Here is a 13,295-nt window from a genome sequence, read left to right on the forward strand (position 1 = left end):
CAAGTTTTGGTACAGGTATGCTGCAATATCTCCTTTCTTACAGAGAAAAAGATAGGGTTTTTTTTTTCTGTTAACCACATTTTGATAGACACTTGTGTTTGTTAAATTGTTGGTGTATTCTTTCCTCCTTATCCTTCAGAATGATTAACCTATTCATATGAGTTTGGATAGTTTTACTTTGTTCAGATCTTTTGACCGTGATACTGTTATTTCAGTGTCGTGTTAAAAGTTACTCTTATACGTATAAAGGATCAATATCAATATTGGTTTTACTGTTTCCATTCCTAATTTTATTTCAAAGTTGGTGATGTATTATTAAAATCATATGTATGCAAACATGATGATAAATGATAACCATAAATGCAATGTGTTACATCATTTTTTCCCCTCCAAACAGAGTGCAATAGAGTCTCTCTTTGGAGCCTCATTAACTGGGATTGCCTATTCCCTGTTTGCTGGGCAACCTCTTACAATACTGGGAAGCACCGGACCAGTTCTAGTATTTGAAAAAATATTATTTAAATTCTGCAAGTAAGTAATATTTACATTGACTGGATACATTTTCTGAACTTAAGGATAACTCAGTGTTCTGGTAGATTTGTAGTAGGTGAAAGTGGAAACCTGAAACCAGACCACTTGTACATTTTAGGTAGGCTGCATTTTAATTCTCAGGTGTGACTTTGCTTTGGATTGGATTGAAAGTCAAAGGATATCTGCCTTTTAGCTCTGGTTTAGATGTGACCATCGCTTTGCAAGAATAGTCCACAAGACTTTGTCAGTGTCAAATGTCAGCTTGAACCATAGTCCTGAATTGACCACAAATCTAAACCTTGAATTCTTGCCTTCAGTGTTATCTAGCTCCAGATACTGTTTCTATCCTGTCTCTCAGGCTACAAATTTAAATAGATTGAATCTTACTTTTGGAATTATAAATAATTTGATATGTAGTCTATATCAGATTAGAAAATACAATTTTTTTAAAACTACTTGTATGTTTAAAAATTATGATCATGTCTAGCTGAAAGAAAAAAGGAGTATCCCTACTTCCTTGTGGAAGTTTCATATTGTATTGTTTTTATATTTCCTTGAGGGTGCATCTGTATCAGTATTAGTTATTGTTCACTTTCAGCTATAGTGTTTGAAAGCATTAGTTTTCTTTTGGCTCTTCTAGAACAGTTTGGATACATAGATTACAGTTCCTCCCAAACATCAAATTATGAAAGAACACATAAGACTTTAGATCTTAGTTTTGACTTTTAGCTATTAGATTCCACCATATAGTGACCAAAGGCCCTAGTATTCTGCTGCTACAGCAAAAAAACAGGACTTGGAGGATTTAAAGAAGCTCCGTGTCACTGTGATGTAGGGCAGTAGTTTCCAACCTTTTTTATGCCGCAGACTGGCAAACTCATTCACAGACTTGGTGGCCTAGTAACTTTTTATTTGCATATTTTGCATATTCATTATGCAGATGAACATGCAGATACACAAATAAAATGTTACCATTACACCTAGCCCCAACCCAGCCCCTTGGCCCCCCCTCCCCCCCGGTGCCTAATACTCTTTGCCCTGCACTCCTACACCCCATGCCCTTTGACCTTTAATCTCTGACCCCTGGAGTCCATACCGACACCCTCTTGCCCGTGACCCCACCATATCCTCACCCATCACCCCTTTGCACCTACCCCACCCCCTCACTCACCAGAGCGAGGCTGCCCCCTCTAAGGATTATGGCCGTTACTGGCACACGGGCAGGGAGAGCGGCCCTCCTCCTTTGTGCGACCTCCTCCTTCCCCAAGCATATCTTGCGCCCTCATGGGTGGGAGGAAGGGGAAGAGTGCAGAGCCCAGGCCGGATTCCGTTATGGGGGGAAGGAGGAGGAAGGGAGAGTCGCCTCCTGCTCTGCTGCCGCCACCTCAGCCCCAGTGCTGCCATTGACAAAGGTGGCTGCATGAGCAGGGGGTAGAAAGCAGAGCCCTGGGGAGGCTCATCCTGCCTCTGCTGGCAAAAGCTGCCACGTGCACCTCCTGCCTTCTTTGCAACCTCTTTCTCCCCAAGTGGAGAGGAAAGAGCCTCCTGCTGCCGCTGCCTGAACCACCATGGCTGCCAGAGGTGAGCTGTCAAGAATAGCCAGCTTGAGCTCCGACAGCCACCGCGACCTAGCAACCAGCCGTTTGTGGCCCGGCAGCGGGCTGCGGACTGGCAGTTGCGAACTAGGGATGTTAAACATCAGTTAAATGAATAGTCAATCTCATGAATTCTTATCAGTTATTCGACTATTCTGTAGTCCCTAGAGGTGGGGCCGGCAGCCAGTGTAATCTGGCCCCATGCCCGAGGAGCCCCCTGCCACTCCACACTGCTGTCTCTGTATCAGAGGCAGCAGCGCGGGGTGGCAGCAGCCCCTGTCGGAGAGGGGAAGGGGGTCTGTCTAAGCTCCTGGTCCCAGTACAAGCTGGAACTGAGCTGGGCTGCCTGCCCCCAATACACTTTAAATGCAGGGCTGCAGTGGGGATAGGTCCTGGACCTGGCACAAACCAGGTCTGAGCTGGGCCAGCCTGCTAAAAAAAATTACTGGAAAAGGGAATGCGTATAGTCTATAGCGTTAACCTGTAAGCTTTTGCTTAAGGGTTAATCAGCTACACTATTACATCCCCATTTGGAACTGCTGATGTAGGGCACTGGTTCATTTTAGCAGTGAAACCAGAGTTCCAGTCCTGTGTCAGAAAGAGTCCGACCCTAGTTCAATAGAGAATTACTAGACCTTTCTGCTGAACTGCAGTAGTGACTTTGGCCCTAGCAGGGAACTATAAAAAGGTAGAATGCCTTAAAATATACCTCACACCCTTTAGGGTAGAGAGGGCATTCATATGTCCTCAACTTGCATAGCTGCTCGTTGGATCCCAGCAACCCCTCTTCATAGTAGCAGCTCCCATATCTAGGATGATGAAAAGAGTAGGGGACAGTCTCTTTTCTGCTTCTTCATCAAATAGACTGCCCTGAAGTCAGGAAAAGGAAGCAGCAAGAGTGTAAAGTGCAGGAACCAAAATTTATGCCTTACCCTTTTTTTTCAGGATGTAATTGTTTACTGTTTCAGGCAGCCTTAAAGTTTTATTTCTTTTTTTCCCAAACAGGGATTATGGGCTTTCCTATCTCTCCTTGCGAACCAGCATTGGTCTATGGACTGCATTTTTATGCATAGTATTAGTAGCAACTGATGCAAGCAGCCTTGTTTGTTACATCACTCGATTTACTGAGGAGGCTTTTGCAGCACTCATTTGCATCATATTTATCTATGAAGCATTGGAAAAGCTTTTTCATTTGGGAGAAGTATATGCTTTCAATATGCATAGCGACCTGGATAAATTGACTTTATATTCGTAAGTGTCAGGTTTTTTACAGCAGGTTATTACCAATGGAACACCTTACAGCAGGGGTCGGCAACCTTTTCAAGCCAAAGAGCCAAACTACATCAAAATTTAAAATAAGTGGTCAACAAAGAGACGTATAAGAATTCCCATTTGCATGACTGAAAATATACAACTTAATATTATTAATTGACATAATGATTAATAATAGTATAAATGAAATGTACTCACAGACTTTATTTAATGAGACTTCTGCTGCTGCATCTTTTTGCAATTTCTCTGAAGTTTACATCATATCTGGTCAAATCCAGCTTCATGCATGCATTCAGGCTTTCTTCTTTCAATCTTTTGGCAGGAGGTTGGGGATATAGGGGTGCAGGAATTTGAGTTGGCATGTATGATCGGCTCAGGGCAGGTGTTTTGGGATGTAGGGGAGCTCAGGATGTATGAGGGGCCCATGGCAGGAGGTGTGGGTGTATGATGGACTCAGGGAAAAAGGTTGGGATGTGTGGGAGGTGCTGGCGTGCTAAGTGACTGGGAATGTGGGGGTGCAGGAATTTGGGATTGTGGAGATTTGAGTGCCTCTGGGCAGGGGGTTCAGATGTATGATGGGGTCAGTATTGGTGTGGAGAGGGGGGCAGAAGTGTCATGATGCTGCGGCCAGATGGGGGCTGGTTGGTCAGGCTTCATTTTTAAATAAAGTAACATTTTATGTCCAGCACAAAAGGTTTCCACGTTGTCTTTGTTTATGGCAGGAGTGGGGAACCTCTTTTGGGTTGGGGGCCACCTACCCACAGAAACCAGTCAGAGATTACACAAGTGAGAAGCACTTGGTTGGGGCAGGGGCAGAAAGAACTAAGGTTCAAGGTCTCAGGACAGATTTACTCTTCTGGGGTTCCAAGCTTAGTGGATTTTTTTGACCCCTCTAGGCTCTGGGATGAGGCCAAAAATGAGGGGTTAGGTGTGTGGGACAGGGCTGCAGGTGACTGTGATAGGGATGGGGGTGCAAGATCTGGGCAGGAGGAGGGGTGCAGAGGTCTGGGTGGAAGACAGGGTACAGGAACAGGCTGGGAGCAGTGTCTGGCTGGAGAGGGCAGAAGTGGGCTGGAAGTATGGTGTCTCGCTGGGGGGATGAGTGAGGGCAGTGGGGATGCGGTATCTGGGCACGAGTGGATGGGGGGGCACTTGCTTTCGCATTGCGTCACTGGCACTGTGTAACAGCCTCCCATTGCTCCTATTTGCCAGATTCTGGCCGATAGGGGCAAAGGGGAAGCCTCCAGGAAGTGCATCCCTTCGAGGCTGATTCCCCAGCCAGGGTAATAAAAATGGCAGCGCATGGAGTTATTTTTGGTTCCACTTGTTCCTCATATGTCGGATCCGGCAGTGAGGGTTGAGGCTTTCTCCCTCTGGACCCGCCACAGAAAGCCGGTGCTGGCGTTCCAATCTTGTGGGGGGCCGTAAGGCTGTAGCACCAGCATTGGCTCCCTGCTGTGGGGGGAGATAAGAGGACTGAGCTGGAGCTCCAAAAAAGCCATAACTGGCTCCCTACTGAGCCATACATTGCTGACCCCTGCCTCACAGACTGTTAGCAAAATTAATGAATATATAAATGCAAGTGTAAATTAATGTGTACAAATTTTTGTGTCTTGAACATAGACATGAAATTGCAGCTTTGGGAAGACATGGTAGGCATGGTATAAATAACACATAATCTCTACCGTAGGCTGTGTCTACACTGGCATGAATTTCTGGAAATGCTTAAAACGGAATACTATTCTGTTTTCAGTTTTTCTGGAAAAGGACCGTCTACATTGGCAGGCTGCTTTTCCGGAAAAGCCCTTTTTCTGGAAAAGCGTCTGTGGCCAATGTAGACGTGCTTTTCCGGAAAAGAGCCCCGATCGCCATTTTCGCGATCGGGGCTTTTTTCCGGAAAAGACTACTGGGCTGTCTACACTGACCCTTTTCCAGAACAGTGTTCCGGAATAAGGACTTATGCCCCAGCGGGAGCAGAATAGTTTTTCCGGAATAGCGGCTGATTTTGTACAGTAGAGTATCGTTGCTTTTCCGGAAATTCAAGGGCCAGTGTAGACAGCTCGCAGTTTATTCCAGAAAAGCGGCTGATTTTCTGGAATAAGTGGCCCAGTGTAGACACAGCCTAAGGGCTCGTCTACATTGGCCCCTTTTCCGGAAGGGGCATGGTAATTTTTGAAATCGCAATAGGGAAATGCGCGGGGGATTTAAATATCCCCCGCGGCATTTAAATAAAAATGTCCACCGCTTTTTTCCGGCTTTTAGAAAAGCCGGAAAAGAGCGTCTACACTGGCCCCGATCCTCCGGAAAAAAAGCCCTTTTCCGGAGGATCTTATTCCTACTTTGAAGTAGGAATAAGATCCACCGGAAAAGGGCGCTTTTTCCGGAGGATCGGGGCCAGTGTAGACGCTCTTTTCCGGCTTTTCTAAAAGCCGGAAAAAAGCGGCGGACATTTTTATTTAAATGCCGCGGGGGATATTTAAATCCCCCGCGCATTTCCCTATTGCGATTTCAAAAATTACCATGCCCCTTCCGGAAAAGGGGCCAATGTAGACGTAGCCTATGTGTTTAAACATGGTAGGCCAAGTCCTGCTCTATTACGTCAGTCACAATAGTTAAATTGATGTACATCTCCACTAACTGAAGAGCAATTTGTTTTGCTATGTAAAAATCAATTGTTTTGTTGTAGTAAATCTTAAAACCTTAAAATAAAATATGCATATTAATGAGAGTGTTTTTGACAACTGAAATGTTTTGTACTGTTAAGTTTTCAAAAATGCAAATAATTATACAGACTAAAGGATGATTTATTTTTTTTACTTTTGCATACTTTTTTAACTGTCTATCTTCAGAGGCAATCACAAGATGTATTTTTACTTGTTATGTTTGATTTTTCAGGCTCAGGTTCATTAGAACACTATTCCTCTAAGCCTATCAAATAGTTCAACTCTTTTTGCTTCTCTCTGGTTATTTGAAATAACGTGCTTGTCTTTATTTCCTGCCCACCCCATTAAAACCCATAGTAGCAACACGAGTAGGTTCAATTATGGAATGCCAGTATCCCAAAATGCATTTCATTTGCAAACAAATTTGCTAATGTAAAGTGCAATTTAAGCATAAAATTCAGGTTAATGGCATCATAGTTTAATTATGTTAAAGAGACAGTGTCAACCTGAATATTTCAACTATCATTTTCTTTGAGTGCTCTGATGTCCTAATTTGTATAACTAGGGTCAAACTTAATGATTGAACAGGTTAAAAAGTGAATCTGTCTCTACTCAAAGCCTGTCAAATGTATAGTATAAACCAGATGGGAGAGAATTTTTTTTGTCAAAGATTCAGTTATATTCATATTCATTGCAATAGGCACCACGTTATAGAAATAAATGTAATTTCTTCCCCTCACGTTCATGGTATTCCTTTTATAAGGAATTTTTTGATAGGTACTGGCTCTGTGTTTATGGAGAGAGACCTCTGCTGCATGCAGTTTTGAAGGTATTAAATGTGTTGGAATCTGAGGGGAAAATAAATAGAAGAATTTTTCCTGGAACTCCTCAGAAAATATTTCTAATAGTTCTTTTTAATAAAGCCACTCTATTATATCACATATTGTACTGCATGTAAGAGGAGCCTCATATTCTGTCATCTTTATGTATTAGTTTGGGATAAAATTGTTATACCCATTTGAATTTCTTGGAATTGCAATACTGTGTTATGAGTTTAAAAATTCAAAAGCAAACTGAAACAAGAAAGAAACGCTCTTTACTGATACTTAATTTTACTTTTCAGATGTGTGTGTTCTGAACCTCAGAACCCTAGCAATGAAACTTTACAGATGTGGCGGAAGACCAATACATCAGTGGATACTATAACATGGTCTAACCTCACAGTTTCTGTGAGTAACTCAAAAGATTAAAACACTGTCACTTATTTTTCATATGTTTCATCCTCAGTTGAACCTCTATCAAGCTTCTTTAGAATTCGGTATTTACAAAGCACTTTTAGAACACTATCGGACTATTGAAAAAAATGAAAGAAAACTTTCTCTCTGTTGAATTGGTGAATGCCTTTTTTAGTGTTCTGTTCCATGCCAATAATTCATAATTTCACAATAAGGGCTTGATCCAAATCTTAAATATTTATCCTTTTATATCTCTGTATTTGGCCGGCAGGGCCAAATTCTTTCAGAGGCTTGGTAATTGTTTTGGTATTAATTGGTAGGGTTTTTTTTTTTCTGTGTTACTATTCTATTAGAGAAACATTCATTTTTAGGAAGATAAGAGGCCTCAATTCAGCAAAAGATTTGTGTGTGTGTGTGTGTGTGTTTAAGACTTATAGACTTAGCTGCACTTAAATACATATGTAAAGTTAAGCAGGTATTTAAGTGCTTTGCTAAATTAGGGCCTGAAAATTGTATACAGTATATTTGAGTATCTTTTGGTTTGGAAGTGAGGAAGATCTAAAACTAAGTCGTCAATTTGCAATACTCTGTACTAGGACCAAAACTAAATACCTGTTTAAAAGGTGTAGTATTAGAAAGTTTGTCTTGGTTGCTAAATAATAACTCTGACATTTCTCTCTGATCCTCCCCAGACACCTTTAGTCTAGGTTAGAAACAAAATTAACAATTCAAGATTTGCTTCCCAACTTCTCCAACTTTAGGAACATATGTTGAGTGCATTTGGTGTGTGGTCTCTACCTCCCTCAAATGTTGGGATCATTAGTCTATGTAGAAAACTTCAGTATAGACTTTGCACTTAAAAAAACCCTTGAATTCATTACATTTGTAGGATTTTTTTGGACAATGCATATATTGAAGGAAGAGCAGTAAAATGAAAAGTTACAGTATCTAAGCATGACCTGAGTAAAGAAAGAAATGTGAGCTTAAATTCAGCAGAAGGGATAAGAAAATTAAGATACTTTTAATGCTAGACTGGGATAATACAAATATGTATTTTAAATTGCTAATTACAGTATGGAACTTGGGGAAACCTGCTACAAAGGGGAAAGGAAACATGAAGTAGCTGCATTAACCTGAGCGTTGGAGAAAGGAAGATTAGAAAGGGAAAAAGAATTGGAGTTGGAAGGAAGATGCGAAATGATTTAATTTCAGTACTGAAAATGTCTGGGTAGTTTTCAGTATTTCTGTGGCTGAGTAGAAAGATACCATAGTGCTACACTAATATTTCAAAATGAGACTAACCTCACAGAGGTTAGATGCAAGCTATTTAAGAAGAAAAATTGTTGTCAACTGTGCTAATTTCTCTAAAACAGGGGTGGTGAATCTTTTTTGAGGTCGGGGCCGCTGACTCAGAGAAAAATCATTCAGGAGCTGCACACAAGTGAGAAGCAAAGAAACCCCAACCAACCAAAAACCCTCCCAACCTTACTGGTGTGGAGCGACTGAGGAGAAAGACACTCCCCACACACACATTCTCCTTGCACACCAGAGTGTAGGGGAGCTCAGCTAGTAGATTTTGTGTGTTCCAGTCCCATGGCAAGGGGGAGGGGGAGGAACGGTGGAGAGGTTGGAGCACCTACCCCTGTTTTAAAGTCTGAGCAATTGTGGCACTGGTGGACAAAGGCTTGCATTGGGGATGAAGGTTGGGTGTATCTTGCACTGCATAAACCTAATGCTCCCTGAACCCTTCCCTTCCTGATAGTTTTCTTGTGTGCTATTATGCTTGCCTTATCTTTACAAATCTGTGATGAACCTTTTCAGGAGCACACTCTTCCAGACTTAAACTTCCTAGCCAGATGGCACATTTCTCTTTCCCAGATACTGGTAATCTTCCCAGATCCACAGAGAAGTCACAAAGTTTGACACTTTGCCAGTTTTAAGTTACACAATTTAAATTAGTTCATTATTTATTATTTGAATGGTTTGATAAATCCTATTAAAAGTCTTACATTATGGACATATTTCTGTCAACTGTGACATTGTGTTATTTCTCCCTTGTGTTCTTCTTGTCAGTATCCATTTGATTTCTTTTCTGTTACTTAAATTCTAAGCTCTGTGGAGCAGCTACTGCACTCATTTTGTTAGGTATTTTTGTACAGTACTTAGTACAATAGAACTCTGTTCCTTGACCCAGGCTACAGGACACACTACTGCAATATCCTTAGTGGATTGTAAAAAAAAAATCAACTTTAAATTTTAACTGATATTATGTGTCTGTTCTGTACAGCTGGTTTCTGTTTTGCTTGCAGATTTATTTTTTCCTTTACACAACTTAGCTGAGGAAATAACCTCCTCTTAAGAACCAAACACATTTTCACAACAATTAGGCTAGTTGATGATGGATTTAATTTATTGAATTAAATAGCAACATTCTTTCTTCTAATAAAATACATTTCAGCTTTAACATATGTCACATTACAGCTTTTTAGTTTTAAAAGTAGATCTCTTCTAAGTAGAAAAGCATTTACTAACAGGCCAAATGCAGGCCATGTAACAAAGATATGGGGAAAACTAAGGTGACATTAGTTTTGTGTGAATGAGACGATGGTGTAGGGAGGAGGGGTTTAGCTTTATAAGGAACTGGGGAAACTTTTGGGATAGTGGGAGCCAATACAGGAAGGATGGACTCCACCTAAAACCAAAGTGGATCCAGACTGCGGGCACTTAACATTAAAAGGTCGTAGAGCAGTTTTTAAACGAGATGGGGGAAAGCCGATTGGTGCAGAGGAGCACGTGGATCGGATAGAGACATCTCTTAGAGGAGAGTCTATTGATAGAGATTCTCTAGGTTTTAGTCAGGAAGAGAGGGTGGAAGAGGATAAAGTATGGGCCAAATCAGACGAAAACATTCACATAAAAAAGAATCTGACACGTCAGAAAAGGACAGACAAATAAACAGTGACAAGTTTTTAAAGTGCTTGTACACAAATGCTAGAAGTCTAAAAAATAAGATGGGTGAACTAGAGTGCCTCATGTTAAAGGAGGATACTGATATAATAGGCATCACAGAAACCTGGCGGATTGAGGACAATCAATGGGACACAATCATTCCGGGGTATAAAATATATCGGAAGGACAAAATATATTGCAGAAGGAATAACAGGTATTTCGAAATAGGGCTTTATTTTGAACGCGTGTTTCACTGCCGTGTGTAGACGCGGGCAGTTATTCCGGGCTCGTCAATTTAAAAAATGGCGCCCGGCTGGGAACATGCAAATCAAGCGCGGGATATTTAGATCCCAGGCTTGATTTGCAATTTCGAATGCCTACATTTGCAACCCTATTTCGAATTAGGCTGCAAGTATAGATATACCCTAAATGAATTCTTTGCTTCATTCTTCATGGCTGAGGATGTTAGGGAGATTCCCAAACCTGACCCGTCCTTTTTAGGTGACAAATCTGAGGGCTTGTCACAGATTGAAGTGTTATTAGAGGAGGTTTTGGAATTAATTGATAAACTGAAAAATAACAAGTCACCGGGACCAGATGGCATTCACCCAAGAGTTCTGAAAGAACTCAAATGTGAAATTGCAGAACTATTAACTATGGTTTGTAAGCTATCCTTTAAATCCACTTCTTTACCCAATGACTGGAAGATAGCTAATGTAACGCCAATATTTAAAAAGGGCAATTACTGGCAATTACTCTTAGTGGCAATTACAGACCGGTAAGTCGAACGTCCGTACTGCACAAATTAGTTGAAAACAATAGTAAAGAATAAAATTGTCAGGCACATAGAAGAACATAATTTGTTGGGCAAAAGTCAACATGGTTTCTGTAAAGGGAAATCATGTCTTACCAATCTATTAGGGTTCTTTGAAGGGGTCAACAAACACGTGGACAAGGGGGATCCAGTAGATGTAGTGTACTTAGATTTCCAGAAAGCCTTTGACAAGGTCCCTCACCAAAGGCTCTTACATAAGTTAAGTTGTCATGGGATAAGAGGGAAGATCCTTTCATGGACTGAGAACTGGTTAAAAGATAGGAAACAAAGGGTAGGAATAATGGTAAATTTTCAGAATGGAGAGGGGTAACTAGTGGTGTTCCCAAGGATCAATCCTCGGACAAATCCTATTCAACTTATTCATAAATGATCTGGAAAAGGGGGTAAACAGTGAGGTGGCAAAGTTTGCAGGCTCAGGGTAGTTAAGACCAAAGCAGACTGTGAAGAACTTCAAAAAGATCTCACCAAACTGAGTGACTGGGCAACAAAATGGCAAATGAAATTTAATGTGGATAAATGTAAAGTAATGCACATTGGAAAAAATAACCCCAACTATACTTATAATATGATGGGGGCTAATTTAGCTACAACTAATCAGGAAAGAGATCTTGGAGTCATCGTGGATAGTTCTCTGAAGACGTCCACACAGTGTGCAGTGGTAGTCAAAAAAACAAACCGAGTGTTAGGAATAATTAAAAAAAAAAAGGGATAGAGAATAAGACGGCAAATATCTTATTGCCCTTATATAAATCCATGGTACGCCCACATCTTGAATACTGCATACGGATGTGGTCTCCTCATCTCAAAAAAGATATACTGGCATTAGAAAAGGTTCAGAGAAGGGCAACTAAAATGATTAGGGGTTTGTAATGGGTCTCATATGAGGAGAGATTAAGGAGACTGGGACTTTTCAGCTTGGATAAGAGGAGACTTAGGGGGGATATGATAGAGGACTATAAAATCATGAGTGGTGTGGAGAAAGTGAATAAGGAAAAGTTATTTACTTGTTCCCATAATATAAGAACTAGGAGCCACCAAATGAAACTAATGGGCAGCAGAAGGAAGTACTTCACACAGCGCATAGTCAATCTGTGGAACTCCTTGCCTGAGGAGATTGTAAAGGCTAGGACTATAACAGGGTTTAAAAGAGAACTAGATAAATTCATGGAGGTTAAGTCCATAAATGGCTATTAGCCAGTATGGGTAGGGAATGGTGTCCCTAGCCTCTGTCTGTCAAAGGGTGGAGATCGCTTGATCATTACCTGTTCGGTTCACTCCCTCTGGGACACCTGGCATTCGTCACTGTCGGCAGACAGGGTACTGGGCTGGATGGACCTTTGGTCTGACCCAGTATGGCCATTCTTATGTTATGTTCTTATTAAAGAGAAGGAGATCATTCTTATAATAACCAACTTGAAAGTCGACATTGTATAATGCTTTATTGATCTTGAGCACCAACCCTTCTCTTCCAGCAGTTGTCACCTTGATGGCTTATTTCTCTAAACACTAGAAATAAGGTGACTATGTACTGTGGAATATTTTGTTATAGAGTACTTTTCCTCCTCTTGTTCTGAAAAGGTTCTGGGAGTGTTGAAAGTTCAGGTTTAGTTCCTGACATTATTTTGGAACACGAACACACAGACACACACAAGTTATTTGAAACTTCAGCTTTTTAAGTGCAGTTTTTTTGGCTTGGTGAATTGAAGGGGATTGTCTGCAAATTAGTATGCTCCCTTGAATGACCTTTATTTTAAAAAGTGTGACTTGGCTTTTTGTTTTTTGTTTGCAGGACTGCAAAAAGTTTCATGGTGTATTTCTTGGATCAGCTTGTGGCCATCATGGGCCATATATTCCAGATGTTCTATTTTGGTCTGTGATACTATTCTTTACAACCTTTTTCCTGTCCTCTTTTCTCAAACAGTTTAAGACCAAACGTTATTTTCCTACTAAGGTAATTAGGGTTCACTGCCATTTTGCTTTGAATGATGTAATTCACAACAGCTTTGCCTTTACTTACTGTGTTTCCAAAGATTCAGAACATTGTATTGAGCATATTACTTTGTTGAGATCATTCTCCTGATGAGAACAGAAATAAATTATTGAAAATTAGCTGATAATACTGTAAATGTAGGCGTTAAAACTGAAATATAGTCACTGAGGCAGAGACTTCTGGAAGCGAGTAAAACTTCTCAAAATTAACTGAACTGGAATTTTT

General features: G+C 40.9%; 1 protein-coding gene across 10 annotated transcripts in view; it reads left to right on the forward strand.

Moving 5' to 3' along the window:
• Window positions 1-13,295, forward strand: part of SLC4A7 (solute carrier family 4 member 7) — a 203,775-nt gene that overhangs the window by 172,150 nt on the left and 18,330 nt on the right. For all 10 annotated transcript variants that reach the window (XM_075921993.2, XM_075921992.2, XM_075921990.2 and 7 more), the window contains 4 exons: window positions 398-531; window positions 3,132-3,377; window positions 7,185-7,290; window positions 12,870-13,031. In XM_075921993.2, the coding sequence (XP_075778108.1) occupies window positions 398-531; window positions 3,132-3,377; window positions 7,185-7,290; window positions 12,870-13,031 (648 nt within the window). The remainder of the gene's footprint in view (window positions 1-397; window positions 532-3,131; window positions 3,378-7,184; window positions 7,291-12,869; window positions 13,032-13,295) is intronic.

This window comes from Pelodiscus sinensis, chromosome 2 (genome assembly GCF_052426305.1).
Source record: "Pelodiscus sinensis isolate ZL-2025 chromosome 2, ASM5242630v1, whole genome shotgun sequence".
Lineage (NCBI taxonomy): Eukaryota > Metazoa > Chordata > Testudines > Trionychidae > Pelodiscus > Pelodiscus sinensis.